Source organism: Nematostella vectensis, chromosome 11, assembly GCF_932526225.1.
Source record: "Nematostella vectensis chromosome 11, jaNemVect1.1, whole genome shotgun sequence".
Taxonomy (NCBI): domain Eukaryota; kingdom Metazoa; phylum Cnidaria; class Anthozoa; order Actiniaria; family Edwardsiidae; genus Nematostella; species Nematostella vectensis.
The window spans coordinates 9,277,395-9,303,956 of NC_064044.1; the positions used below are offsets into that span (position 1 = coordinate 9,277,395).

Below are 26,562 nucleotides of genomic sequence, written 5' to 3' on the forward strand. Positions count from 1 at the left end.
TAAGCGTTTTGCCGTCACAGGAGCTCGCCCCAGGCTCCACGCCGTATAACGGTTCATCTCCGCTCAGAGGCAGCCGGGATCGCCTGGGACAAGGCTATAATTTACTAACAAGTCCCACGATGCTTTTCGCGTCTCGAGATTGGCACTAGTGCAAGATGTGCGTGTGTATGTCGCACTAGAGCGAGCTACATCTGTACATTCTTATCTTTCCCCAGAGCCGACTATATTTTGTAAGTAAGGACACGAAGCAACAGGCTATGCATTTGAGTAAGTACGCAGCTGCTTTGTCTCCTATTATCTTTGTTCTACAAAGGAGTTCTTTTGTCTCTATTCTCCTTTGTGTCGAGGTGCGGATATTGTTCATTTGCCCAATCAAATTGCAGCTTGTAAGAGCTGCGTACTGACCCATGCATTTGACATAAAGCATATGGATAACTTATACTACCCCCCCCCCCCCCCCTCCCTCCCTCGTAAAAAATTGCAAGTTGTTTTACATCTACCTCCACATCCAAAAAGGAGTGAAATTCTGTATACATTTTTCCTAATCTTTGGTACAAATACTGTACAATTGTGGGCTTGTGCGCACAAATTTGTCATTTCAATGACCAGAATGAAGGATGAATAAAGGTTATCTAAATTTTCACTAGCCCGCATCTGTATGATAACACCCGGAGCCTTTACTAGAAGCTCAGCTTTTCCGAGAACAATTCCAAGAAACCTCCGAAAGCCAGTACGTCGCCGTCAAAGGGCGGATCCAGGATTGCACGAAAGGAACGGGAAGGGGGAGAGGGAAACATACAAACATGGCGTAGGTAGACTTGTGAATTTGAGATTCAAACTAAAACATTTCTTCTGAAATCTAAGTCATAGGGGTAGAAATGGGGAACCGCATCCCCCTTCCCCGTCGCTCTGTGCCTGGATGCGCTGAACGCGATGTCTGGGACCCCTGTGGCTTCTATCATCTACTTGTCGTTGTCGTCAAGCTTCTCTTTTCTTAGATGGCTCAGGGGTGGGAGCTTCTTGAGCGGCGGAAGCTTAGAGGGCAGGACATCAGGAGGTACCTGTCCACCACTCCCCTCGTCTTCCGAGTCTGTCCCCTTGAGCTGCGGGTCACATGTCTTATTTGTCTTGCGTCTTTTTTTTTTCTTGGAAGAACGAATGCCGTTGGCGAATTCGGGTGAGGTTATCCCTGAGAAAGAAAAACAATGAAATGTATTACCTTACAACATCAGTTCGTTTGAAGTTATTGTGTTGTTCGTATGGCTTGCAATTTTGAAATAAAAACTTTAGTCTTCATTCAGAACTTGAAATGTTACACTAATTTTTACTGATCCAGGGTGCTAGAAAGAAATCTTGATAACACAGTAAAACTATGTACTTTTTAGGTGACATTTAATTTTGTTCTGGGAATTTTTTAGCATGCATTGATGTATGACACACTAAGTCAATGTAGCTCAAAACACACACACATCAGTGAAGCGACCTTAAAGCCGCATTAGTTTGCTTCCAGGGACCGACGGAAACCTCAAACGACAAGAGGCAAAATAATCTTTTAGAATCAGCGCTATTTAACAGGCCATCCGCTCAAAATTATTAGTCAAATTCTCAAAGAAAATTCCAATAGACACACTGCTTTTACAATTTTGAAATATTTTTCCCGTTTTCCGTTAAAATTCATCGGAGATTTTACATAATCAACTGGAAGTAAACTAGTGACAAGCTATTGTACCATCCCTACCATAACCTACCGACATCTTTATCCTCGTTGCCCTCTTCCTCATCGGATTCCTCTTCTCCCATGTACCCTTCATTCGCCTGCGCCCCCTCTTCGTGACCCTCCTCTTTCTGTGACTTTTTCGACCTCTTTTTCCTCCTTCCCGACGCCCTTGCCGCACCTTCCTCGAGACAAGCAACGGCTGCGTCTGTTTGTGTCGGTGTTTCATCACTGGGTTCTTGTATTTCACTCTTTTTGGAATTCTTCTTGGATCTCTCTACTCTGACTGCGAGAGTGTCAGGCGGCGTGTTTAACGTCCCAGAAGTTGAAGGTTTGGGTTCCATTTGTATATTTCGCTTGTGCTCCCGCCTTCGTGCGTTTTCTTTCCTTTTTCTAAAAAAAGGGAAAGCATTTGTAAAACAATCTGTCAGAGTAACCCCGCCCTGCGTCTTGATCTTAATCTTGTATCACTGATCCTCCCAAAGTGTCTTTGTGGTCTGCCCTGAATTCCTTTATTTAGCTATCTGTGTCAGTGGCCTTGTCCACTGACCCTGACTTGTCTACACCTCCTCCTAATAAAAACTGCAGATTCTGGCTACGCCCGTGCGTGTGCCCTATAGTCTGACAAACAATTGCTTGAAACCTTCACTAAAGGGGGTTTTGTCAGTGCCATTTTGCAAGGAAGGGAAAAGTTTATTCGTGAGGGCGTGGTGGTATGGGTATTACTTACTGCATCAGGTTTAAACAGCACGCGACGAAACACAGTACCAAGAGGACCCCAAAGCTGAGCGGAATCATGATATAGTTCAGCGTATCATCTAATGGGGCCATCGCCTTTTCATCCATCACATCCACTCCAACCGTGGAACTCACATCAGTCGATTTCGCCTTGATCAAGTGTTCTAGAACGCTTTTCGGGAGAACAGTATGGGAGGTCTTTCTTATATCGTTTCCAGCGGGAAGGTGGAGGTAGAATTTCAGCTCGATGTTTTTGTCGCGTTGTTTGGGAAATCCTGCCAAAAGCACCACGTCGCTGCTTTGAAAATTTCTGAAAAAAAAAAACCCGATTTATAAATGTTGTCCAAATATCTATAAGTAGAGCAACAATCCCACACCTCCCAGAAAATCATAGCCACACGCCTGTAGTTTTGCTATTTCATATCCCGTAGCAGGCCTCGATTTATTGGGGGAGGGGCACGATACAGAGACATTAAGAAAACCTTTTGGAGGCACAGCCACGCCCCTACTGGTCATTTCCTTATAATTTTTTTTTTAAATATTGGGAGGGGGGCGGTGACCCCAGTGCCCCACCCCCTGCCACGGCCCTGTACTTCATGGTATGTTCTGTCCAGACGCACACATAACCGACGTACTGGCTTGTCGCTTCCATGGGCCACGGTGAATTCCAATCTCCCCCCTCCCCCGCCCCCACCCCGGGGACTATTTCAAAAGCAGGAGGTCTATGTCTATATGGTATCTATAGTGGTGCACTTCAGAATAACCAAAAACTTCAGAGCGGTTTTCTTTATGTCTTTACTTAACATAAGCGATGCGTCTTTTTTGTGGTCGTCATTTTGGGAGTTGGTCGCTAGCTACCCTCCTGCGCATAGCTTTCTTTGTCGCTCGTTCGATACAGGTTCGGCTCGTGCGACACAGAAAGCTCTCCGCAGGAGGGTACCCGCTAACTGGAGACGTTCGCAGTTACTCAAAACGGTTGCTGTTCAAAGTGACACCTTATTTTTTGATAGAAAAAAAAACGAATTCCTACTTGTAGGCTCCGCGACATTTGATTATCAAGCACTGAAATTACCTTGTGACATTCCATCTCTGTAACCCGCACTTATCCGGGTCGCTAGAGCAGTAACCATTAGTGACTGTTGCCATGGCATCCTTAAACTTGTCGGTTCTTCCATCGCTTTTCCATGATGCCAGATTGACGTCACTGAATGAGATGATCGCGGAATTGTCTGACGCTTCGTCTGTAATCGGAGAAGAGACACTGGAGGTGACAGACAGACAGACAGACAGACAGACAGACAGACAGACAGACAGACAGACAGACAGACAGACAGACAGACAGACAGACAGACAGACAGACAGACAGACAGACAGACAGACAGACAGACAGACAGACAGACAGACAGACAGACAGACAGACAGACAGACAGACACATGGACGGAAGGTCAGATGGACAAACCGAAGACACTAAATTACTGTCTCTTTAAATTTCTTTCGCCTGGTTTATTGTTGGGGCTAATGAAGCGAACGAAGCTGCGAATTTTCCCGTTATTAATGACGTCCCGTTTGCAAGTTTATCATTATACTCATTTTTTGGTCCTTTATTATTACGTCTAGATGTTTCTGGTTGACCATATTACGTGGGTGGTAAGTCGACCAAGAACTGTATCACACAATAACATCAAAATGCGCTTTTTTGTAAATTTGTTTTTCTCAGGAACAAAAATGTTAATAACGACGCTTTGAATACTGTGGGCGAAGTATTTTCTTTTATTTTCTAAATGTGTCCGGATAGTTTGGATTATTTTAAAGTTTGATTACATCAATCAACGTATGTATGTGTCAACTCTTTAGTCTCGCTGTAGTTTTTTTTTTTATAATGCTGATTTATATTTTCAGAATGACCTAGAACAAAGTCAACTGAAGTCAACTGGAAATATAACAGAAGAACTTTATATTCGAATTTCACGCTAAATTGTCAACCACGGAAAGAATAAATATTGATTTCTTTGCAAATGTAATCGCTTAGAATTAAATTGATTATGCTGTTGTTACGGACTAAAAAATACCATTGTTGTTTTCAGTGTGTATTCATCAGTTTTCTCAAGATAGAGCGATTACCACTCGACATGTTGAGGATATAGAAAATGTTATAGGGGATCGTTATAGGATGGTAGAAATAAAATTCAGAAAATTTATGTGGGGGATTACAAAGGCATTTAAAGCGATTCCTTTAAAATTGTTAATAATCCCGGTATTGTTTTCCACACACGAAATAATATAATAAAAAAGAATTAAAAACACATACTTTTTAAATCCTTCAGGGTAAAAACAAACTGGTAATTTTTCAACGTTGTTCTGGTCTTACCTGACTTTATAGATGTCACAACACTCAGAAACAGGACGACAACTGACGACCTGGTCATCCTCCCGCGCTCTTCGACAATTTCTAATCACAATAACTATTTGATTGCCACAAACTAAAACACCTCATTTTCTCGAGGGTTATCTCTTCAAAATGTATAAACTTCTTTCTACGTTAGTGACACTTAAGTGATCTCCGTTAAGAAAATAATACACCACGAAATGTAAACGCGATGATAAGGGAAAGCGACAGTGGTCTTTGCCTTGGAAACGCAACGTCAAACAAAGCAGCGAGATTTGTTGACGAATGGCTATCCGGATCTTTTGTCCCCTCTGGCGAGTTGACACTAAGTTGACACTAAATGCAAGCAATTTGAATATTATTTTAGTTTCTAGCCCTTTCTAAAGACCGGTCGGTAAATTTGTTTTGGTATTTGAAGTAATCACGAAATGGCTTCCCACAGGTATCCCGCTAATAAAAGTCACCGACTATATTAGTATTGTTTTGTTTTACTCGTTCTTGCATCAATAGATTTGTACAAAGTATAATATAACGGAACGTCTATCGTTTTTGTTGTCGACAAGCCATGTAGTCGAACGTATTTGTTTGTTCTCGAGTGAAAAAAATCAAACAAAAAAATCCTAAATCAAGTTAATATCGCCAAATTAATTAAAACAAAAATAGGGAAAAGAAAAGAAGCAAAATATACTATTTTTGTAAGATTTAGAAAATGTTTGCATTATTTTGAGCCTCAGGGCCTCAGGAAGCCTTTGCTCTTGTCCCAGACCCACTCTGCATTGCACTTAAACGCCTGTTTGATTATGAATCAACGTGGATTTGAAAGCGAACTTCAGTCATAAAATACACAAAAGAAAAATGAATTCGTCCTTTATTCCAAGTGATTGGTTACCAACAGACAAAATAGATGGATTCTGGGAATTTCTTAAAGCCGTAAGTCATAATAGAATGGAAAAGTTTTTGATTTAAGTAATCGAACCTTAAAAGTTTTCGTGCCCAAACTATCTGACTTCTCTTTCTGAAACTTCTTTTTGCTAGAACTTATGTCTACATCCAGTAAGCCTACATCTCTAGTATGTCTTGATCTAGTATGTCTGCATCTAGAATGTCTATATCTTGTATGTCTACATCTAGTATTAAGCCTACTACATGTACCATGTCTACATCTAGTATGCCTACATCTAATAGTAAGCCCGTGGGGGGGGGGGGGGGGGGGGGGGGCATGGTCAACAACAATTTTTATCCCCAAGAAGCACATTGGGTGTGGTCAAAGGATCCTGTATTGTTATGTTACCAACAATATAGCCAGAAGTATCAACCGATCAGTTGACGTGTGGTTTATTGTAAAACACATTTTTAGCGATTGGGCCACCATTTAGCATGAGACACCCAAAAAGATAGCAGAATGGGAAAAATCCTCCTTCTCCCGGCGTAAAAACCCCTAAAAGACAGTGGAATCGGAAAAATCCTAAAACGTAGTATTAATTATACTAATTTCTTTTCAGATTGATTGGTCAGAGCCGTGGCTCCGAGTCCTGATAGCATTCCACTTCTTCACATTTATAGTCGTCATTCTTCTAAGGAACCATACCAACATACAGGGTGTTATATTTTTATTTTTGTGTAAGTTAAGATTTCATTGGGGTGAACTGGACTTGGCTGATGGGTAGGAGATACATTATAGTCAGGGGCTGTGGAGAGGAAGGAACTGAGGACTGGTCATTTTATGATTATACTGTGAAACAGGTTTACTGGTTTATAGAAACCAAAAGGAAGGTTCTGAAGGATTGCAACCAGGGGACATATATGGGGACTGTTTAGGGGTTTAGCCCCTCACCCCCTTTTTGGGGCTGCTGTGAAAAAGATGCCATAAAAAAAGAGCATTCCCTTAAGGTGCTTGGGGCATTTTTTTTATAACAAGGTGCCCAGAAAATATTGTAGAGATATTAGAGTACCAGCCTTAAGTAAAAAAGTATTTTCTTCTTGGGGAAACACCCTGACTGGTGAGAATTTTATCAACAAAACTGCCTTATTAACTTTTAACTATACCCTTTACCATGCAACATACTTGTAGATGAAGTTTTGCATGATATAAGACACACTCATTGTGAATGTCCCGTACCATTCAGTAGAAGATGATTTTATGTATGTTTGTTACACAGTGGGTCTCGTCTATGCATCTGAACAGCTAAACATTCTAGGAGAGAGGCACTGGAGGTTTGTGATAGTATGTGAATAATTAAATAAAAGCTGATTATTTCAGATGTGGGTGTGCCACCCTCCCCTGCCGGTTGAGCCTATCAACATAGATTTACACTTTGTTGGTAATATTGTGGGCGTTTACAAGTTGTGATTTGTCGGGCTCCTGCTTCGGTTTGAGATAGATGGAGGCAGAATTTAAGAAGGCTGGCATGTACAAAAATAGTGTGTGTGTGCAACTCAGCCTTTCAGTTTTCTTGGATGCCCCTTTGGGGCTAGCTTACAATGGTTATAAATGAAGACTATGTTCACCTTGTAAACAATATAACCCTCTACCACACCCTAACCCTCTAGACACACCCTTTCATTTTCAACTCCTCAATTTCAAGTCCCACCAATACAAGACCTTTTTCTGTCACTTATCTCACTTGGGGCCAGTATTTGCCTTAAGGGAAGATTTTGGAGCCAGGATTTCAATCAAAGAGGATAGTCGGCTTGCCTAGGTCATTTTCTATATCTATAACATCAATATATATGTTAATTTTTATAATTTATTATTTGATAAAAGTGCAATATTGGAATTATTTTATTAAAACATTGAATTTTTTTTATTCTTTCCATCAGGAAGTTTGCCAGGGAGCAGTATTTTGATTCTGGTGGCCTGTTTATTAGTGTCATTTTATCTGTTCCTGTGCTTTTCAATTGCTTTGTGATATTGGTAAGTACCTGCTAATCATGGCAGTTTTCACATTAAGATCATTATTGGCTAAGGGCATGCACATTTGTTTTTTTTTTTTTGCTAATCACGCAACCTACAGATTCCAATATAATTTGCAGAATTTGGGGGAATCTTTTCAAGAATTTATGACTTATAAGTTTGTCTTCTAATAAATAGAAAATAAGATGAACTTAATTATAAGTGTTATCCATTTATATCTGATGGGAGTAACATAATTTTTCCTCTCTGACATTTTTTCCCCACAACCAGTAATAGACCAGCCGATCTCTCCACTGGGATTTTGTACCAAAGTACTGCATATTGGCTAATAATTTGTTCATAGATGATTTTGAATTTAATGACTTGTAGGTATCCTGGCTCTGGACTGCTTGCTCCATGCTCATTGTCGTTGGGAAAGGTCGGGTGAGAGAGAAACAGAAGCAGCTAGTGAAGGAAGCAAAAGAGGAAGAAAAGAAAAAGACTAAATAGCACAGAAGGTATAGGGATTATGGTTTTACTAAGCAGCAAATTAATAAACAGCTGTAGCAGGCCTTGAAATATTTTGGGTGGGGGAACGATAGTAACATTAAAAAAATATTGGGGGCACAGCCTTTATTCCCATCCCATGCTGATAATCTGAGGGCACCAGGGGCGGAAACAGGGGGTGGATATCCACCCCCCTTTTTGAGCCAAAAAAAATTGTACGGCCACTCTGTTTGAAGAAATTATGGAGAAGCTTCTGTTCATGTGGCATCGCCTTCTTGACTTTGCTGATGCGACAAATTCAACTCAGCTTGAAGTATTGTTAGATCTATGTAGTGAGCTACCAAGAAACACTGGGTCAGTTATAGCCGTTTCAGCGACAACCCACCCCCCATTTTGAAATCCTGGGTCCGCCCCTGGACACACACATTGAGCCCCACAAAATGTCCATTGCCAGCATTGTCTTGCTAGACTGACATAAAGACAAAGAAAATGCTTCCACCTCCATGCTGTTTGAACAGGAATTTGTTTCAAACTCTGTTGTAAACCACACAATTAACTGTGATTTTCAATGTTCTGTGAACTCTTGTTTGTCAGCCTAAAGTAAGGAATGAGGACAGTTTTATGGGCACCAGCAGTCAACAGTGTCCTTATTAACCAGGGTTTTACTTATGAGGACAGTTTCATGGGTCCCAATAGTGACCCCATTAAATAGGGGACCCCTCCACCACATATTTATGTATATACAGCAATGGGCTGGAAAAACATTTCCAAAAGTTATTATTTTTAATCTGTTTTGTTAACTGTAGTCTATAACTTTTTACTAAAATATTACAATCAAAAACTATGAATACACAATATACAAATAAGATTTATAAATAAAATGTTTAGACATCCCCAATCTTTAAAAAATAAAAATAAAGTTTCTTGAGCAATGGGAGGCCTTTCACACAAAATCAAGTTTATGTATTTTATTCTGGTAGGCCCTACCATCTATAGCTATTATCCAAGCAACCAGCCCCTTTCGGGACTGGCCTGTCATCCCTCCCAGGATGCATTGCATTGTTTGCTTTTAAATCCTAAAAAAATAGCCATTTTTAAGGGTTTCACTAATGGCTATAAATTTACACAAAAATATTCTGTATTACTCTGGTGTCCGACATTTAAGCCACTGCCCCCTGTGTAGCGCAGTTGTCAATGTTCCGTCCTGACACAGCACCTACTTCTGTCAGCACCAGGACCTGATTATTCACCTGAATAAGAATTAAGATGCTCATTTAGTGAATTTAAAACACTGTTTTAAATTGGGTTTGTGGAGGGGAACAACACATAAACTGTGTTGTTACCTAACTTTTATTTAACCAATCTATTATTGTATTAGTACCTATTAAAACATTGTTGATGTAGTGCATGGTTTATATTCTGTTTTGAATGTTAGTACAACAGGACCCGAAATGATCCCAGACCCGAAACAATCACAGGACCTGAAATAATCCCCAAAAAATTACCCCAACGAAATCCATGTTCACACTAGCGAATATTTACTGACATATTTTAGGCAGCCGGTTTGGCTGAGTAGATGGAATGACAAAAGCATACTAAGTAATGCACCTGAACAACCCTTTTACTACCGTTGCAAAATATTAACAGGTGTGGCTTTTGTCAAAAGCAATATTATGTGAGTTTTGAATGTCCTCATGTACGTAGTTGTGCATACAACAACCCGTGATCTCATGATAGGTCTTCCATTCACTGAGTACAAACAAGCATGCCAAAAAAAAAAAAAAAAAACTTTTAACACATTTTGTTTTCTACAGAAAGTAGCATGTCTTATCTCTGGAGACTTTCTTAATAGGTTGTTAAGTATAAAATGATTTATTCACACCTGGTTCTTCAAATTACTATCACAAAAATTGTTATTAAAATTGTTATAAAAATTGTTGGGATAAAAGAAATTGTCGTGCTAAAGCCTAAGGCTCATTTCACACCTTCAAAAATTGTATCTTCTAATAAGGTTTTAACCAATGTAAATGAGATAGCAAATGAGTTCAATTACTTCTTTGCTAATGTTGGCAGAAATATCAGCAACAATATTCCAAAAGTAAACACTTTATTTTCAGAATTTCTTCCAACAGCTAATTCTAACAGCTTTCTTCTAGCTCCCACATCTACAGAGGAAATTAGAAGTATAATCTTAGGAATTAAATCAGGTAAAGCTTGTGGTTCTTCTAGCCTTCCAATTACAGTTCTTAAAATACTAAGCTCTATTATTTCAAGGCCTCTGGAGATATTATACAATCTGTCCTTTTCTTCTGGCATTGTACCTGATGCCTTCAAAATTGCACGTGTCATACCTATTTACAAATCAGGCTCTCATTTTGACACTTCTAATTTTAGACCAATATCATTATTATCTATTTTTAATCAGTTACTTGAAAGGTTAATGTATAACAGAGTCATAAAATTTCTAGACAAATACGATATTTTGTACAAAAATCAATTTGGCTTTCGAGCCAATCATTCTACAGAACATGCTCTTCTGCTTATTACCGATAAAATCCAAAGATCAATTGAGGGTGGTCAATACTCTTGTGGCATATTTCTTGATTTTAGCAAAGCTTTTGATACTGTTGATCATAAAATATTATTAGCAAAACTTTATTCATACGGCATCCGTGGCATAGCTTATGAATGGTTTGTTTCCTACTTATCAAACAGGCAACAGTTTGTTTCTATTGGTAATGTGTCATCTGCACCACTACCAATAACATGTGGAGTGCCTCAAGGTTCAGTACTTGGTCCCCTTCTCTTTCTTCTGTACATTAATGATTTTAATAACTGCTCCAACTTATTTGACTTTCATTTATTTGCTGATGATGCCAATTTATTTTGTGCCGATTCTTCATTGACATCCTTAGAGACCAAAGTAAACACAGATCTGTATAATATAAATCGTTGGCTTTGTGCAAATAAATTGGCTTTGAACATCAGTAAAACTAATTTTGTCATTTTTCGACCAGCACAAAAGAGGCTGGCTAGTTCTATTTCTTTATCAATCAATAATAATACCATTAAACAAAAAAATAATATCAAATATCTTGGTGTAGTTATTGACTCCTTTCTTAACTGGAAGGAGCACATTAACCAGTTAAGTAAGAAAATCTCCAGAGGTGTCGGAATAATAGCAAAGCTGCGTTACTATGTATCACCAACAATTCTCACTCAGCTATATTATTCTCTAATTTATCCATTTCTTACTTATGGTGCTATTATTTGGGGCAACACATATGAATCAACAATCAAGCCTCTTTTTATTTTACAGAAGAAAGCTGTTAGAATCATAACTTTCTCATCTTACATTGAACATACTTCTCCTATCTTTAGAAAACTAAATATCTTGAAAGCTCCTGATCTAATCTATTACTTAAATACAATATTTATGTACAAATTTAATTTGAATCTACTTCCAACTCCTTTTGATTCTTTTTTTACTACGGTTGCTTCAAGGCACAAATATAATACAAGACTGGCTTCTAAATCATCGTACTGCCTCCCTTTACCTCGAACTAATTATGGAAAGTTTAATATTCGTTTTAAAGGTGCCTCAATTTGGAATAACATCAAAGAACCTACCAAAACCATGCGTTTGCCTAGCTTCAAGGCTGCAATAAAGACCTCAATCCTTGAAAATTATTAGCCTCTATCTAGTTTTTTTGTTTTATTGCATTTTATTTTGCTGCTGCTTTCATGTATTTTGTATTCGTGCCTTGTACGTCCTTGCTATACGCTCCATTTAATTGAACTTTTTTGTGCTGCCTAGCCAGATTAGCTTTTTAGTTACTTCTAGGCAGCCAATACCCAAAATCTGTAATTATTATTTATTTTCTTACTGTAATTTCTGTGTGTGGTATAAATAAAGTTATATTGTTGTTGTTGTTGTTGTTGTTGTTATTTGAACCCAATTTCTGACTCAAGCACTGTATTCCCTGCGCAGTCGTATATTAAAATCTATGGTTTTAATGTAAATTTTCTGATAAAAACACAAATAACGCTAAAATGTTTTCATGTGTTTTTAAAACTGAAAGCCAATCCTTCCACTTCCTTTTGTTTGTCCATTGCCACAACTCCGTGGGGTTAATTTCTGGGCTGGGGATCGTTTCGGGTTTCGGGATCAGTTAGGGAAATTTTGGGGATCATTTAGGGTTCTGTTCAGTTTAATCGGAGAATGGATAACAATAAATTCATGACATTTAGAAATGAATGTTTGAAATGTACTATGTGTAATTTTTTCTTACCTTTGCTTCAGATATACATCCTGTATAATCCCTAAGAGACATCACATCCTCTACTGCTCTGGGATTGACAGACGACAGCTGCGGAGCTCCTCCCAAGTACAGGTTTGATGTCACGTCTAAAGCGACAGCGTTCCCAGGAGATGTGAAAGCTACTGGTGGGTCATTGTTCAATTGTAGGCTTCCAGAATTTCGAGTTCTATTTAGGATCACGGTGACTTCTGTGTTAATGGTAACAGGCTGAGTTGTCTGCCCAAAACCTATGCCACTCCCTAGATCAAACCTTCCCTGGATGAAGCTGTTGAAATAAGAAATAGTTTTGACTGTCTTAGTTCAAAGATCAAAACTACTAGCTAGCCTAAACACAGTCAGCATCAAATAAAAAGTTTGTTGAATTGTTGAGTGTAAAATAAAGTGTCATTTTGGATGTTCAGTACAAACTTTTAAAAAGCGTGATAACTAATTGATGTATTGCATAGCTTGTCCCATTGGGCCAGGGGGAATATAAAATGCTTGTTATAAGTCACTCCTCCCATTTCCTTGCAGCAATGACCAGGCAATATGACCATGACCACCATTTTCCAGTACCAATTTATTGTTGATGTTACTATTAGTGGCCAGAAAATCCCATTTTTGGATTAAGAACCATTTAATCATGAAAGTGAACACAGGATACTATTAGGGTGACATAAAACATTAGGTGTATTCTTTTCAGTTTTCTGTTCCATTACTTTTCTCTGAACCTTTTTTAGTGTTCAGTCCAAAAGGTGTGAGATACCACTTTTGTACTTACCCATTGTGAAGAGCAAGAGAGATGAAGTCACCCCTGAGACTGTCTATCTTATGTGTTGTGTAAAACAGCAGCCCATTCAGAGCTTTTGGTGTGAACTTTATTACAATAGAAGTGACGGTTCTGATATAGGCTGGAGATTTAAATTCCATGTAGGATGACTCTTTGAATAGGGGCACTTGGATGTTCAGCTCTGTAAGGCAAGGTATCCATTAAAAAATGACGCTCACCTTCTTGTTTATAATTTTAATGCAAATGTTTATTTGCAAGTAATATTCAAAATATAACAATCCACGATTGAAGTCTGATACTGTATCAATGGTATTTGATAGAAAGTTTCTCAGTTACTTTGCATGAATTAGCCGATGGAAATGGATACTTTGTGTGAATCAGTGTTGAGCAGGAGCATAAAATGGCAGCGTGATTGGTCTTCTTTCACAAGGGATGTTTCAGGATAGGTCATGGCAACAAAATTGGTATTCATAATTGTCTAAACACAGACGGGAAGGCAGGGTCCATATCCCCTGCCAACCTTTCTGCTAAAAATGGGTTATTTCTTTTGCAAAGGATCTTCCAAAATACTAGATACAATACTAGCGTATGCATGAATAGTCAAATCAGTATTCTTTGTTAGGGTATAAAATTTAAGCAGTGTTATAGATTCAAGTAAACTGTGAGATCTTTTTAAATCCAGGTTTCACAAAGTGTCTGAAGGAAACACTTACTTTGACTACATGTAAGCCCTGTTCTTCCAAGTGGACAGTCACATGTGACAACACCTTGCTTTTCTCTGCATGTGGACCCGAAGGCACAAGGGTTATAGTCTAAACACGGAATTGAACGGCTCCCACAGTAAAGACCTCTCCATCCAGGAAGACACCTGCAAACATACGTTGCAGCATGACGGGTGCAGTTTCCACCATTAAGGCATGGCGGCGTCTGTGAAATACACTCATTATAGCTCTCATTTCCAATGTTACTCCCAGCTTCAACTCTCTCAGAGACTCCCTGTGTCTGCAGCAATGATAGATTTCGCCACACTTCCTGGTTGGAGAATCGTATAGCCATGCCATAAAGGTTTCCACGGAAACCAGATTTAAAGTCAACATAAGTAGGAAGCTCTGATAGGTCATGTACGCCACCAATAAAAAGTGGAGCGTAGAGGTTCAGTTCTTGTAGATTTCCTTCGGAACTCCCTCTAACTTTTTCACAGTTGTCTGCATAGACGTAGCCCTCTGGGCCTGACCTACCGGCAGTCACAGTATGCCAATCTTGAGTCTTGTTTAGTGAACAACTTCTTATTCTCGCTAGACCGCTACCAAGGTTATATTGTAACAAGACCTGTCCATCTTTTAACCCAAGAGCAATAAAATCTCCTCCACCAAGGTACCTGTCCTGACTGCTGTACAGCAGCAAGGCATCATTCCAAGCAATGGGGTCATCTACTCTGAACTGCATGGTTATGTCAAAATGGCTGGCACCAGGTGTGGGAGTGGCATACTGGATGTACGAGGCATAGCCATGCAGCATAGTAAAACCAGGAACTGAAATGCTGATGTCTGGAAAAAAAGGGCAACATTTCAGAGTCTAGTCAAGGACATTGAATCATTAGGTTTTTTAACTTCGCATTCTAATTTGTTCTTTCCTAGTCAACAGGTAATTGCTGAAAATGCTATAATAGTCTGCTTTTGTCTTTGATAATTATTTCTGGTCGCCTAAATCTCAGTGATAGCCTGCCCCTAATATACATATGATAACACGTCACCTAGTTTAACCAGGTCTACTGTATGTAGTTGCAGACACAAACAAAACAATCTCCATACCATGTTCACATGACACTCCCGCCTTCCCATAAGGACAGAGACACACATGGTTTTGTGGCTGTGAAGAGTTGGAGACAATACAACGACCGCCACTACAAGGATCCCCCACACATGCTGAGATGAGGGTGCAGCTTTTGCCTTGATATCCAGAGGGGCATTTGCAGTCGTAATCATGAGGGTCATCTGCATCTGGGGTACAGGTTCCCCCATTGCGGCAGGGGTTATTGACACATGGGGCATCACACTCGCCAAGATTGTACCAGTCAGTTGCATCTGTAGCAGACAAAAAGTCCACTATGAGACAGAATAAAATTATATTTTTTTTTCTTTTATACATAGAGACAGCACAGGAAGCTAACCAGAACCTAATCTGTTAATTAAAGTTTAAATGATTTCTAAGCATTATTGAGTTTGAAGTTTAGTTTTAGTTTGTCTTTTGTCTGTGGTCTTAAAGCCTGGTATTTTTGACACACATTTTCTAGCACAAAATAAAATATATTGTTCATTAATTTACAATACAAGTTTATAAATGAAAGACCATGAATTCCACACACCTGTAAGTTTGATGCCTACATTGTTTACTTCTATGTCCGATATACACCCCACTAGAGAGGGGGTCACCACCGCACCCACTGTAGAGCCGAGTGAAATACTCGGCGGTGCACCACCTATATACCATTTGTCACCAAGGTTAATGCCAACAAGATCTCCAGATAACACCTTGCGATACACATCACCGCTATCGACTTGGAGGGTAGCTGTCTTGGTTCTGCTGTTATATCTGTGAATATGTCAGACAAAAAACTAATACTGTTAGTGCAATAGTAGATTGTTCGTATTGTTAAACCCCTTATAAAAAGGTGATAAAGAGGTGTGTCACCAAAAAAAAGCAAAACGTTCCCAATTTTTTTTCAATGAACAGGAAATAGAATAAATCTCAGGCAATAATAAACCCTCTTATGAGGGGTTAAAGTTTATAAATCCCAAAAGAACGAAAAATCTGATCAAATTATTGATAAAGATAAGCAGGGGTTAAAATCTATGCTATAGGACACCCTTTGGCTCTGTTTGTTACTGTGTGGGAACTTGTGGGTACCATCGATGTGGTAAATTTGAACCACTAGCTAACTTGCACTGTGAAGCTTCGTGGCAACATTTGCTAAAAAAGTTTTCACCATGAAGCTTGGAGCCTTTGGTACCCAAGGTATCAGCCTGCGTAGCAAGCGTTTCTGTGGAGTTTCAACGGAAATGCAAAACGCTTGCTAGGCTAGGGTATCAAAGGCACATCTGCAATTGAAATAATACACTAAAATCTGCGTTTTGACTATGTTCGTATTATCACTCACGTTATGACTGCTGTAATCTTTCTCCCAATGCTGACATCAGCATCACTTTTTATTGCTGCCAGCCTATCGCCTGGGTCAAACCGGAACTCCAACTTTCCTCCGACGATATGAAGTTGGAAAAAATCCCTGTAAGAGGCGTGCTTGGAAAAGAACAGCAGCCCGTCTGTAGCATTGGTCTTGAACGCTATCACTATTTTGTTGAACTCCGGAGAGGTGACGATTTCTTTGTGAACAAGATAGGAGTTATTACTGAACCTGATGAAGTGTGGTGTGTAGTCTGAAAGAAGAAAAGGATACAAATTTAATTTTGGCATTATAATTCATACATACTGTACTGTATTAAGGGACGGACCATTAGAAAAGTGAAGGGGGGGGGGGGGGGGTGGGTAAGGAACAAAAAAATCATACACAATGAAAAGCTGGGAAAAATGCATGCAGCCCAAACCAGACAGAAAAAAATGCATACAGCGATTTAAAAAAAACTATGCATGCACATCTTGGAGAAAAGAAAAAAAACATGCTTCATTGAAATCTCACCACCCCCCTTCACTTTTCTAATGGTCTGTCCCTAAGAATGTCAATCAGCACCTCTTTGTTATTGTTTACATTTACAAATACAGTGGTTCATTAGCAAGAAAACTTCAAAATAACCATACGCGATTGAAATCAGACAGTTAAATTAACAATTTTGGGGAAGTTGTTGTTATACTGAATAAAACAATAACAAAGCTGTGGGTGACAAGGGCTCTTTAGCAATGAAACCAGGGGCGCATCCAGGAATCCCAGAAAGGAGGGGGGGGGGGGGGAAGAAGCAAGGTTTTCAAGAAATGGGGGGGGGGGGGGCAGATAATTGTTCTTCCATGGATTTCCCTAAATTTCTTGTCATTTCTGAGCAAAATAACTGAAAAAAAAAGGGGGTGGCTCCGCCCAACACTGGATCCACCAATGGAAACTGTAGACTCACCCCGGCTACAGCGAGGACCAAAAGTTTTGTATGGACACTGACATGTGAAGTTGACCAGGGCATGGTAGTCCTTCACATCTATACAAGTTCCAGGTCCACAAGGAGAGTCGCTACAAGTCATGGCTCGCACAGGCTTCACTACCACTGATGTGGATGGCACAGTTGTTGTTACTGTTGCCGAGGGGTTTATTGCTGTTGGTGTCATCACCATAGATGATGATGCTATTGGGGTTGATGATACGTGTGTTGTTGATGAAATGGTTGTTCTGGGTGTTGAGGCTGGACCAAGAGAACTATCAAGAATGGCAGATGACGGGTGCAAAGTAATTGAAGTGGTAGTATGTGTGGGAGTTGTAGTTAAAGTTGTAACAGAGATGGTTGACCTGGGTGTGATCCCTGAAGTAGTTGTATTAATGATTAAAGAAGACGTATCTGAGCCGCCAACATCTGAAGAAGTTATTGGCGATGAGGGTGATGATGTAGGTGTACTAGTTGCTGTATCTGTGCTGCCAACATCAGAAGAAGTTACGGATGAGGGTGATGTAGGCGTAATGGTCGATAACTGAGTGTCAATCGCAGTTGTGGGTTTAAAAACTCCTGTAGATTTCAGACTATCTGTGGGGAGAGTAGCTGCGGGTGTTGTCAGTAACTGAAGTGTTGATACCAAGGAAGTTGTTTCTGCCATATCTAAAAATTAAACACATTTCATTAGTGTTCTTGCAATTTACAAAATGTCTCCATGCCAACATGCCAAGTATTTATGGGGCCATGTGTGTGAGCAGCAAAAAATACCAACTTCCATTGTGAGCCATGTAATTGTAGATATGTATATGAATCTGATTCTTGGAGAATAAAATATTTACTTAATAACTAAGTATAGGATAGGGGGTTGGTGGGGGGTACTTTTTTTTCCTCAGATGTTTTGATTCTTTTTTTACTTTACAAGATCACTTATTTAATTTACTTTATTTCCAGGCTTTATAATATTTCTCAGCTTTACCAATCCAGATGCCCCAAAGAACAAACTATCTTAAATATTTAATTTAATGTATTTATCCAAACCTACCATAGCTTGTTGTGATTGCTATGATTGGCACAGAAGAAGTAGAATACTGGACAGTGACTGATGTGGACCTGATCGCTGTTTTTTGGATATCACTTGAACTGGATGGGGTAGGTACTGAAGAAGAGGATGGTGTGATCTCTGAACAATTTTTCCCTGTAAAACCTTCTATGCATGTGCAATTGTAGCCAGCTGATCCATCACTTCCAACAGTCCTTTTACATGTTCCTCCATTTGCACAAGGGTTAACTGGCTCACACAGGTTGCGCTCTGTACAGTTTGTTCCGAGATAGCCTGGTGCACATGTGCAGTTATAGCCAGGTGATCCATCACTTCCAACAGTCCTTTTACATGTTCCTCCATTTACACAAGGGTTGACTGGCTCACACAGGTTGCGCTCTGTACAGTTTGTTCCGAGATAGCCTGGTGCACATGTGCAGTTGTAGCCAGGAGATCCGTCACTTCCAACAGTTCTCTTACATGTTCCTCCATTTATACAAGGGTTAACTGGCTCACACAGGTTGCGCTCTGTACAGTTTGTTCCGAGATAGCCTGGTGCACACGTGCAGTTATAGCCAAGAGATCCGTCACTTCCAATAGTTCTCTGACAGGTTCCTCCATTTGCACAAGGGTTTTCAGGCTCACAGAGGTCACGCTCTGTGCAGTTTCTACCTGTATAGCCTGATACACAAGTACAACTATAATTTGATCGTGATCCATCGTTTCCAACAGTCCTGTCACAAGTTCCCCCATTTTCACAAGGATTTGGCTGACAGCGATTTGGGGTAACAATTTCACAGTTGTCCCCATTTATATCTGGTTGGCAAAGACAACTGTAGCTGTTAACACCATCAACACACAATCCCCCATTCAAACATGGCCTGGAAGCACAGTCATCGATATTTATCTCACAGTTTTTCCCAGTAAATCCAGGTACACAACTACAGTTGTAGGCATCTCGAAGCCCTGCATTGATGTCTAAACATGTCGCTTGATTCTGGCATGGGCTACGCAAACAACTGTTCAGCTCTTCACAGTATTTACCAGTATAATAATCACAACACTTACAAGTCATGTTATAGGTAAAGAATTGCCCCAGCATTACACACTGCCCCTTTCCACTGCACACACCCGTACTTCTATCATTGGGGTTAATGCATGGCTCCTTACTGCGAACACTGACTTCTAACTTCATGCCAAAATCACAGGTGAATAGATTATTATTCGTTTTGACTGCAAAGTACTTGATTCCTGGTGGCCGCAGGTATCTGTCCTCAACAACAACCGGATCTCCTGTCAGTGACGGCGATAGAGATGTACCAACTACATTGCACTTATCGAAGTCTGCCTTTGAGAGATTGTATGGTTGGAACTCGAAATCTTGCTCTCTCCAAGGCACAAATGTGAGACGATCACCCAGAAGTATGACTACAGGAATCTGACGGGGTAATTGAACGTTCATCGAGTTTGCCCCATAGCACTCTTGCGACGAGGAACAAATATAGCCATCGTATCCCCATTCTTTGGTCATATTTCTCGCTTCGTCCGTAAAACACGTCGCTCCGGTCGGGCACGAAACGCAAGTTTGAACGTTCGTCACATTATTATCACTTTGGGCTGACGCTGAATGGAATGATAAAAATAGGGTGGCTATGATTATCGGCATAATAAATCGTTTAGTTCTTGTTGCTTGTGATGGTAAAGTTGTTGTACTCAAGTACCTAGAGATGCTATACGTGCAACTATAAAACGTCAACATTGTAATTTAGATCCTTCGAATCGAGTTGCCAAGACGTTTAGAAAACTTGCGGAGAAATTAATAACCGTAGTTATTAAGTATTCGACCACGTAAGATACCCGTTATTCGCGGTTTTTTGTAGAATTCTCAGAACCATCTTCATCGAGGAACTTCTAGCGTGCAGCTTGCAAAATGTATGCACAGCCGTATGTTGGATGTGATAGTCGAATCCGTTTCCTTTCCAGTATAGAAGATCGCTTTCTTCTACAATACCAGTGCAAATCCCCTTTGTTTATACTCTTCTGGTGAATACTCTAAGTGAGAATTATGAATACGCTGCAAGGCGACCGCTAAACCACACTCGATGGACACCTTTCTATCTGTCACTTCTGTTGTTTTCGATCATAAAACCTCCATGATAAAAGTTCTCTCCTTAAAAAATCTTCCTTGCTTGTTTCGAAATTTTCGCAGTCTTCGTTAGAGAACCCAGGTCTGCCGTTTAAATATTTGATGGGTCTATTTTTCCATCACAAAAGGAGGAAGGGTAAAATTCGAATTTTCTCGCTGAAGAATGCTTGGATACCCATCCGGCGTCCCCTAATTTGCATAGCGCAGGGGAAGCGATTGTGGTATTCTTTTGTCCTCACTTTCGCGACGCGCTGTGATTAGTCAATTTTGTAAACTTAAAAAACCACTGTTGCTATGTGCAAATCGAACGGGTAATTTCTAAAAATAGCGATAAATAACTGTCAGAACCGTTGCAAACGCGTGTTTTCACATGTAAGTTTAAGTTTATATAAACAAAGAAAATCACTTCAGGGCAAACAAATGTCTTGATCTATTTAGGTTGAATGCACGATAATAAGAATAGGTTGAATTACCTTTTTAAAGATAAGCAATTCAGTTTTGCGAAATCAAACTTCAGACTTTAAAATTCAAACTCCAGACTTTAAAATCTATTGCAACTATAGACTGACAGACTGGTAGTGTCTAGTGGATTTGACACCGGCTTTTTTTACTCTAATGACTTGTAGCTTGAACCGTTGGACTTCGAATTCCTTGGTAGTGTAATTTGAGGAAACAGATCTTTATAGCATACACCTATTTCAATAAACGTTGTCGGTGCACTTACGGTTCAACATAGATGTGATGTTTGTAGACAAAACTACGAAGTATAAGCCAATTAGATGCGATAGAAATTAAAAAAAAAATTCTACTTTTTTGTAGCCAATCCGATAAAAAACGTTCCGTGGAGATAAAAATATCTGGTTTAGTTTTGGTTCTTTTTGGGGTGGTCAGATTTTTATCAGAAAAATTTAAACTCCCCTTGAACAAACGAGAATATATATAGGCACACCCAATCAAACATACCTCGCGTGAATTACATACTGGAAAGATACAATGTATGGCGCGAAGCTAAATTGCGACCCTGACGGCATGTTGCACAATGACAAGTAAAAGAAGCTAGAAAACGTAAACCTGCCGCAAAGTCTTGCAGTTCCCTTGATTCCTGGGTTCATCGGAAAGTCAAAGGCAAAGAAAAAGATGAAGGGTCGTTCGAAGACAGTCTAGATGGAAGTGGAACGACCACAGGTAGGTTCTAACACAAAAATATTTCAGCACGTGTGGACTCAAATTCTACATTTACTTAGGCGCTGTTCTATAATAACATTTTGGTTCGTAAACAGATAGCTGTCGACTCACCCGCATTTAGGCGGGTGTCACAAGATTTTGGACCTCATCACATGCCTAATTTTTTGGGCACCCGCATTGGCACTCTTGAGTTTTTCACATAATTATTGTATTTCACCCGATTACACAAACTACTGCGCACAAGGTACAAATAGTGCAAAAAAATAATGCCTGCTCGGGAACTGTTTATTTTTCCCTCACAAATTTTATTTCGCTTGCAAAAACATTTCATTTGGGGCAATCTGGAGTTCCGCAATATCTTATCGCGTTATTTTTTCCATAGCAGGAAGAGGGGATGAGGGACATTATGGAGAAAATATCTCGATGTTTTTTTAAACTTTATTTTGAACTTTTTTAGTCTTTTGTCTTTTTCTTTTCCTCTATTTTCTTTTTTTTTTACCTTTGCTAGCTCGCTGCATCATATTATTTTAAAAGAGAAACCCTCTCTCCTCCACTTAATTTTTTCTGCTATGTCCTTCTTTTTTATGCCAGGGTTGATTTCTATAAGATTGCAATAGGAACCTTCACAATGCACTCCACTCAATGGATTTTTCAATGTTTAATACATTTATATTATTTTGATTTGCTCATATCTCACAGAACCCGAAGGCGATGCACCACCAGGACCCCGGCAGGACCTTGGACCCCTTCAAGTAAAAGACGATGACAGAGAGGGAAGACTGGTAGAAGAAGAGCTCCATAATGATAGAGCGAAAGGCATTATCATCTTACAAAAGCCGTGGTGAATTGTTTCCCCAACAGAGATACCATCTCATTAAGAACCATTTCTTCCCGCCGCAGATCTTCAAATTTCCAACCGAAAAATCCACGGTTGTGAACGAGGCTTTCAGAGGCGCTACCTTCAAGAATACCCATGGATGGCCTACAGCCCCTCCGAAGATGGTGCATATTGTAAATTCTGCGCCGCGATGTCGATAATGAGACAGCAGAAAGGTCCACTTTATACAAGCCCCCTTCACGAAGTGGTACAAGCTTGGAGAAAAAGCGGGAGAACATCAAGCGTCCAAGTGTCACCAAGAGTGCATGATCAACGGGCAGCGTTTATACAGGCAATCGAGAATCCAGCGAAATATGTAAACACCCTCTTTGGTGAAGAGAAGAAACGCAACATAGAGCGCAACAAGCACATAATCAAATGTGTTGCGGAAGCAGTGCGCTTTTGCGGTCGCCAATGCATTGCCTTTCTTGGTGGTGGAGTCAGGTGTTAACAGCAAAAACGAGCATGCATATCAGCTCAATAGAAATGTTGGCAACTTTGTGGCAGCCCTTCAAATGATTGCCAATCACGACGCTGTCCTAGACCAGCACCTCACTGCCACTGGAATGAGAAATAGGAACGCAAGGTATACCTCGCCGCGGATACAGAATGAGATCATTGAGATAAATAGCAACGATATGATACTAGATGGTATCTTGGACAAGATCAGGGCTGCAAAGTCCTTCAGCATAATGGCTGATGAAGTCACAAGCAACAACAAGGAACAGCTAGCTTTATGTATCCATTTCGTCGACGGCATTCAAGTGCACGAAGAATTTATCGGTTTCATCCACTTACGGAAAATAACAGGCCAAGAAATAGCCAATGTCATATTGGAAAAGCTGCAGAGTCTCGGTCTGGACCCGAAAAAATATCCGTGGTCAGGGATATGATGGAGCTGCTAATATGTCAAGCGACAACAAATCAAGGAAGTAGCGCCCAAAGCAGTTTATGTGCACTGCAGTTGACATTGTCTTAACTTGGTTATCGCCCATAGCTGTCACCAACAAAGCATTAGGAGTGCAATCGATAAACTGAAGCAATGCAGTCTGTTCTTCTTAGGAAGTCCAAAACGAAAAGGTTAAGGAGATCTAGAAAACCCTCAAACCTAATTTTGATAAATGAATAAATATAATTTTGGCACTTTTCAATCCATAGGTCTTCTTAACTCTGTTATCGAAAAGGTGATAGATGACGCGGATAGCCGCAAGGCTCTTGTGGATAAGGTCGGACAAGATGGGCGGCCCGCCACAATGCATACACACATTTCTACCAGTCATTTACCTTTATAATCACTTCTTTGGAGAATATTATTTATGGAGCTAATAGCGAACTGGTGGGTTAAGAGTACTAAGATGCATCATGAGACAGGAGGAGCAAGGACGACGCAGCCTCTTTGCTAACAAGTCTAACCTCCTTCGACTTCATTGTCTCCTTCCTTGTACTCTACGAGTTCCTATAACACTTGGCGGGAATAACAGTGAAGTTGCAAGGCAGAGCTGTAGACATTGTTAAAGGTAGTCTATAGCATTTTTGTCTGCCAAGTGTCTGCCTCGATTTTCTTTGTATTTTCCAGATCCTACAAGAGGAGACCTATGAGGTGTTGTCATGTTGTCAAAGATGGATGAGACGTTCTCCCATATATAAACCCACGCTATGCGAATGGCTGACATCGTAAATACTGCTCCATCGATGCCGCGTCTCGTTGGGAGACAGGCCATCGCGTGAACGCCCCGGCTGTTAATCCCGAGAAGCATTATAGGCGTAATGTAGCAATCCCCTTCATGAACAGTCGGAACTAGAAGAGCAATTCTCAGGTAATTAAACTGTTGGCGAGAAATATGCAATAATCAGTGGATATTATTTGGTAGTTGATAGCTGACGTTGTTCGTGTAGTTCTGTCAGTACTTGCCTCCATTCTTTGTGAGAAGTTTCCAGACGAAGAGGCCGAGGCCATCCTCGATACATACAAAGATGATCTCCCCTCTCCGGAACTCTTGTACCAATAATTGGTCCGATTCAAGATAAGGTTATTGTAACACTAATAGCAAAACCTATAGTTAGTAACTTCATTGAAGATTTATTTGTCCAATGTAATAAATAAACAAATTAATTGCAAGCTACAAAATTGGTTGTTTCAATAATATATAATATCTTATCATTATCTTCCTGTTGTATTTTTTTTTTCTAGATACGACGCGAAACAGTGCAATGACAGACCAAGTACCGCAGTCCAAGCTCTAAAGGAGTGTGATAGGGACATGTTCCCTAATATCTCCACGCTGCTACAGATCTGTTGCACTATACCAGCTACAAGCTGCGAGTGCGAGAAGCGCCAGTGCACTTCGACGCCTCCACACGTACAACAGATCGTGCATGGGGCTGTCGGCATTGGCCCCTTATCCATTGTCACTACGACACCGACGTCGACCTAGATCAAGTGATCGATCACTTTGCAAGAAAACACCCTAGAAGAATTGACCTTTGAACCCTGCTTGATTCATTTTGGGCAGAAATTAACAGAATCATATACACCAATAGCAGTCAAGGCCATGTGTATAGATATGTCAAAAATAAAAGAGAGCACATTTATCCGTCACGCAATAGATGTTTAAGTTCCCCAACCCCCCCCCCCCCCCCCCCCAAGAAAGATCCTGGGTACGGGCCTGGCAAATGGTAGTTTTAAAAGCAATGGCATCTTGTAGGTATGATTACCCCTAAGAGCAGGACCATAGTAGGGTGTGGGGCACTGGGGGCATGTGCCCCCTCCCAATATTTTAAAAAAATTATAAGGAAATTACCAGTAGGGGCGTGGCTGTGCCCCCCCCCCCCAATATTTTTGTAATGTTTCTGTATTGTGCCCCCCCCCCCCCCCCCCCAATATTTTGATGCCTGCTACGGCCCTGAAGAGTATAGAATAACTAAACTAATCGCACAGGTTACTCGCATTTTCCTGCTTTCAATGAATTATTAGGATTCCCTTGGTATTTTTGGATAGCAACACTGCCATTTGCCATATGCGCTGACAACGTATTTCGAAATAGGTGTATAAAAAGTTAGACAAACTTTGAAGAAGGTTCCTTAAAAAAAATTGTATGTATTATTAAATTCTGATTGAAAGGGAATAGTGTATACATATAAAAAATGGTTACTCGAAAACCCGTCTTTTCGGCCACTCTCTTTTTGTCGGTCGCTGAATTTTGCTCCCGGATGAAATCCCGTCCTCAGTATTAATTACTTAAATAGGCATCCGACTTGCGGGACAATGATGTATTGTTTCTGTTTTGAATACTCAGAACTTGGATCATGCATTCAAAAGAGAAGTGAGCTGCTTTAGTTATAGGATGAATTGAAATTCTTGTTATTCAAGCGGATTTAATTCCCCTACTGAGATTAACATATCATTTGTACAAAGTTTTATAGCTAGCCTACGAAACTAACGCGTCATACAAGTCGGATCGACGGGTTTCCAGGCCTAAAACTGAGGGATCGTGGTTCCCCCTTTACGACCCTGTTAGCGCAATTCGTCGTGTTGAAATGAATAATTTGGTTTTAAAACCTAGAGCATAGAGCAGATTTGCGGATAGCTCCATCCCTGAAAACTAAAAAAATTCCTTTATCCTGCCCTCCTCTTGAAAAGAGTTTTTTTACGGACTGAAGTAAATCTGTCGGGGCAAAAACAAATAGGCGAGGTGGCTATTAGCCTGAAAATCTTGGGCCCTAAATGTAGAGCCCCGAAAACAATAGCGCACGAAATAGAACAAGCTATGACGGTCCTCGAATAAGTCAAGATTTATAATTAAAAAAAATATTAGGAGATAACTAAAAAAGGGGGCGGAA

At 40.1% G+C, this 26,562-nt stretch overlaps 3 protein-coding genes and 1 long non-coding RNA gene across 5 annotated transcripts; 2 read left to right on the top strand and 2 right to left on the bottom strand.

Annotated features, from left to right (window-relative positions):
* Positions 1-524: 524 nt before the first annotated feature.
* Positions 525-5,293, bottom strand: LOC116610915. 2 transcript variants are annotated; one of them, XM_032371590.2, is made up of 5 exons: positions 4,822-5,293; positions 3,525-3,656; positions 2,445-2,762; positions 1,749-2,107; positions 525-1,189 (listed from the first exon to the last, which is right to left on the bottom strand). In XM_032371590.2, the coding sequence occupies exons 2-5, from the start codon at positions 3,596-3,598 to the stop codon at positions 963-965; spliced, it is 978 nt and encodes a 325-aa protein (XP_032227481.2). In that variant the 5' UTR covers positions 3,599-3,656; positions 4,822-5,293; the 3' UTR covers positions 525-962. The 2 variants fall into 2 exon arrangements, with proteins under 2 accessions (XP_032227481.2, XP_032227480.2); XM_032371589.2 differs by having other exon boundaries at positions 3,525-3,693.
* Positions 5,294-5,613: 320 nt separating this feature from the next.
* LOC5503236 (transmembrane protein 18) lies at positions 5,614-12,961 on the top strand. The gene is made up of 6 exons (XM_048734207.1): positions 5,614-5,769; positions 6,342-6,459; positions 6,999-7,053; positions 7,660-7,753; positions 8,123-8,250; positions 12,543-12,961. The coding sequence occupies exons 1-5, from the start codon at positions 5,695-5,697 to the stop codon at positions 8,240-8,242; spliced, it is 462 nt and encodes a 153-aa protein (XP_048590164.1). The 5' UTR covers positions 5,614-5,694; the 3' UTR covers positions 8,243-8,250; positions 12,543-12,961.
* LOC116610907 (protein eyes shut homolog) lies at positions 9,036-20,801 on the bottom strand. Its single transcript, XM_048734206.1, has 9 exons — positions 18,518-20,801; positions 17,452-18,138; positions 16,488-16,764; positions 15,696-15,922; positions 15,142-15,414; positions 14,044-14,877; positions 13,322-13,511; positions 12,532-12,826; positions 9,036-9,489 (listed from the first exon to the last, which is right to left on the bottom strand). Exons 1-9 carry the CDS (start codon positions 20,271-20,273, stop codon positions 9,400-9,402), a joined length of 4,629 nt encoding a protein of 1,542 aa, XP_048590163.1. The 5' UTR covers positions 20,274-20,801; the 3' UTR covers positions 9,036-9,399.
* Positions 20,802-20,970: 169 nt separating this feature from the next.
* Positions 20,971-25,314, top strand: LOC116610908. Its single transcript, XR_007314129.1, has 3 exons — positions 20,971-21,845; positions 22,545-24,539; positions 24,914-25,314. It is a non-coding gene; the product is annotated as an uncharacterized LOC116610908 (long non-coding RNA).
* The last annotated feature ends 1,248 nt before the right edge of the window (positions 25,315-26,562 follow it).

Bases quoted from the DNA above. Each gene is read 5' to 3' on its own strand.
- LOC116610915 (XM_032371589.2), bottom strand. From the start codon at position 4,879: ATGACCAGGTCGTCAGTTGTCGTCCTGTTTCTGAGTGTTGTGACATCT. The intron at 3,694-4,821 runs GTAAGACCAGAA...CTCCGATTACAG, and splicing joins TGTGACATCTATAAAGTCAG to ACGAAGCGTCAGACAATTCC. The intron at 1,190-1,748 runs GTAGGTTATGGT...TTTCTTTCTCAG, and splicing joins CAACGAGGATAAAGATGTCG to GGATAACCTCACCCGAATTC.
- LOC116610907 (XM_048734206.1), bottom strand. From the start codon at position 20,273: ATGTTGACGTTTTATAGTTGCACGTATAGCATCTCTAGGTACTTGAGT. The intron at 18,139-18,517 runs GTAGGTTTGGAT...TTTAATTTTTAG, and splicing joins AGCAATCACAACAAGCTATG to ATATGGCAGAAACAACTTCC. The intron at 9,490-12,531 runs GTAAGAAAAAAT...ATTCTTATTCAG, and splicing joins GATGTATATCTGAAGCAAAG to GTGAATAATCAGGTCCTGGT.
- LOC5503236 (XM_048734207.1), top strand. From the start codon at position 5,695: ATGAATTCGTCCTTTATTCCAAGTGATTGGTTACCAACAGACAAAATA. The intron at 5,770-6,341 runs GTAAGTCATAAT...ATTTCTTTTCAG, and splicing joins TCTGGGAATTTCTTAAAGCC to ATTGATTGGTCAGAGCCGTG. The intron at 7,054-7,659 runs GTTTGTGATAGT...TCTTTCCATCAG, and splicing joins CTAGGAGAGAGGCACTGGAG to GAAGTTTGCCAGGGAGCAGT.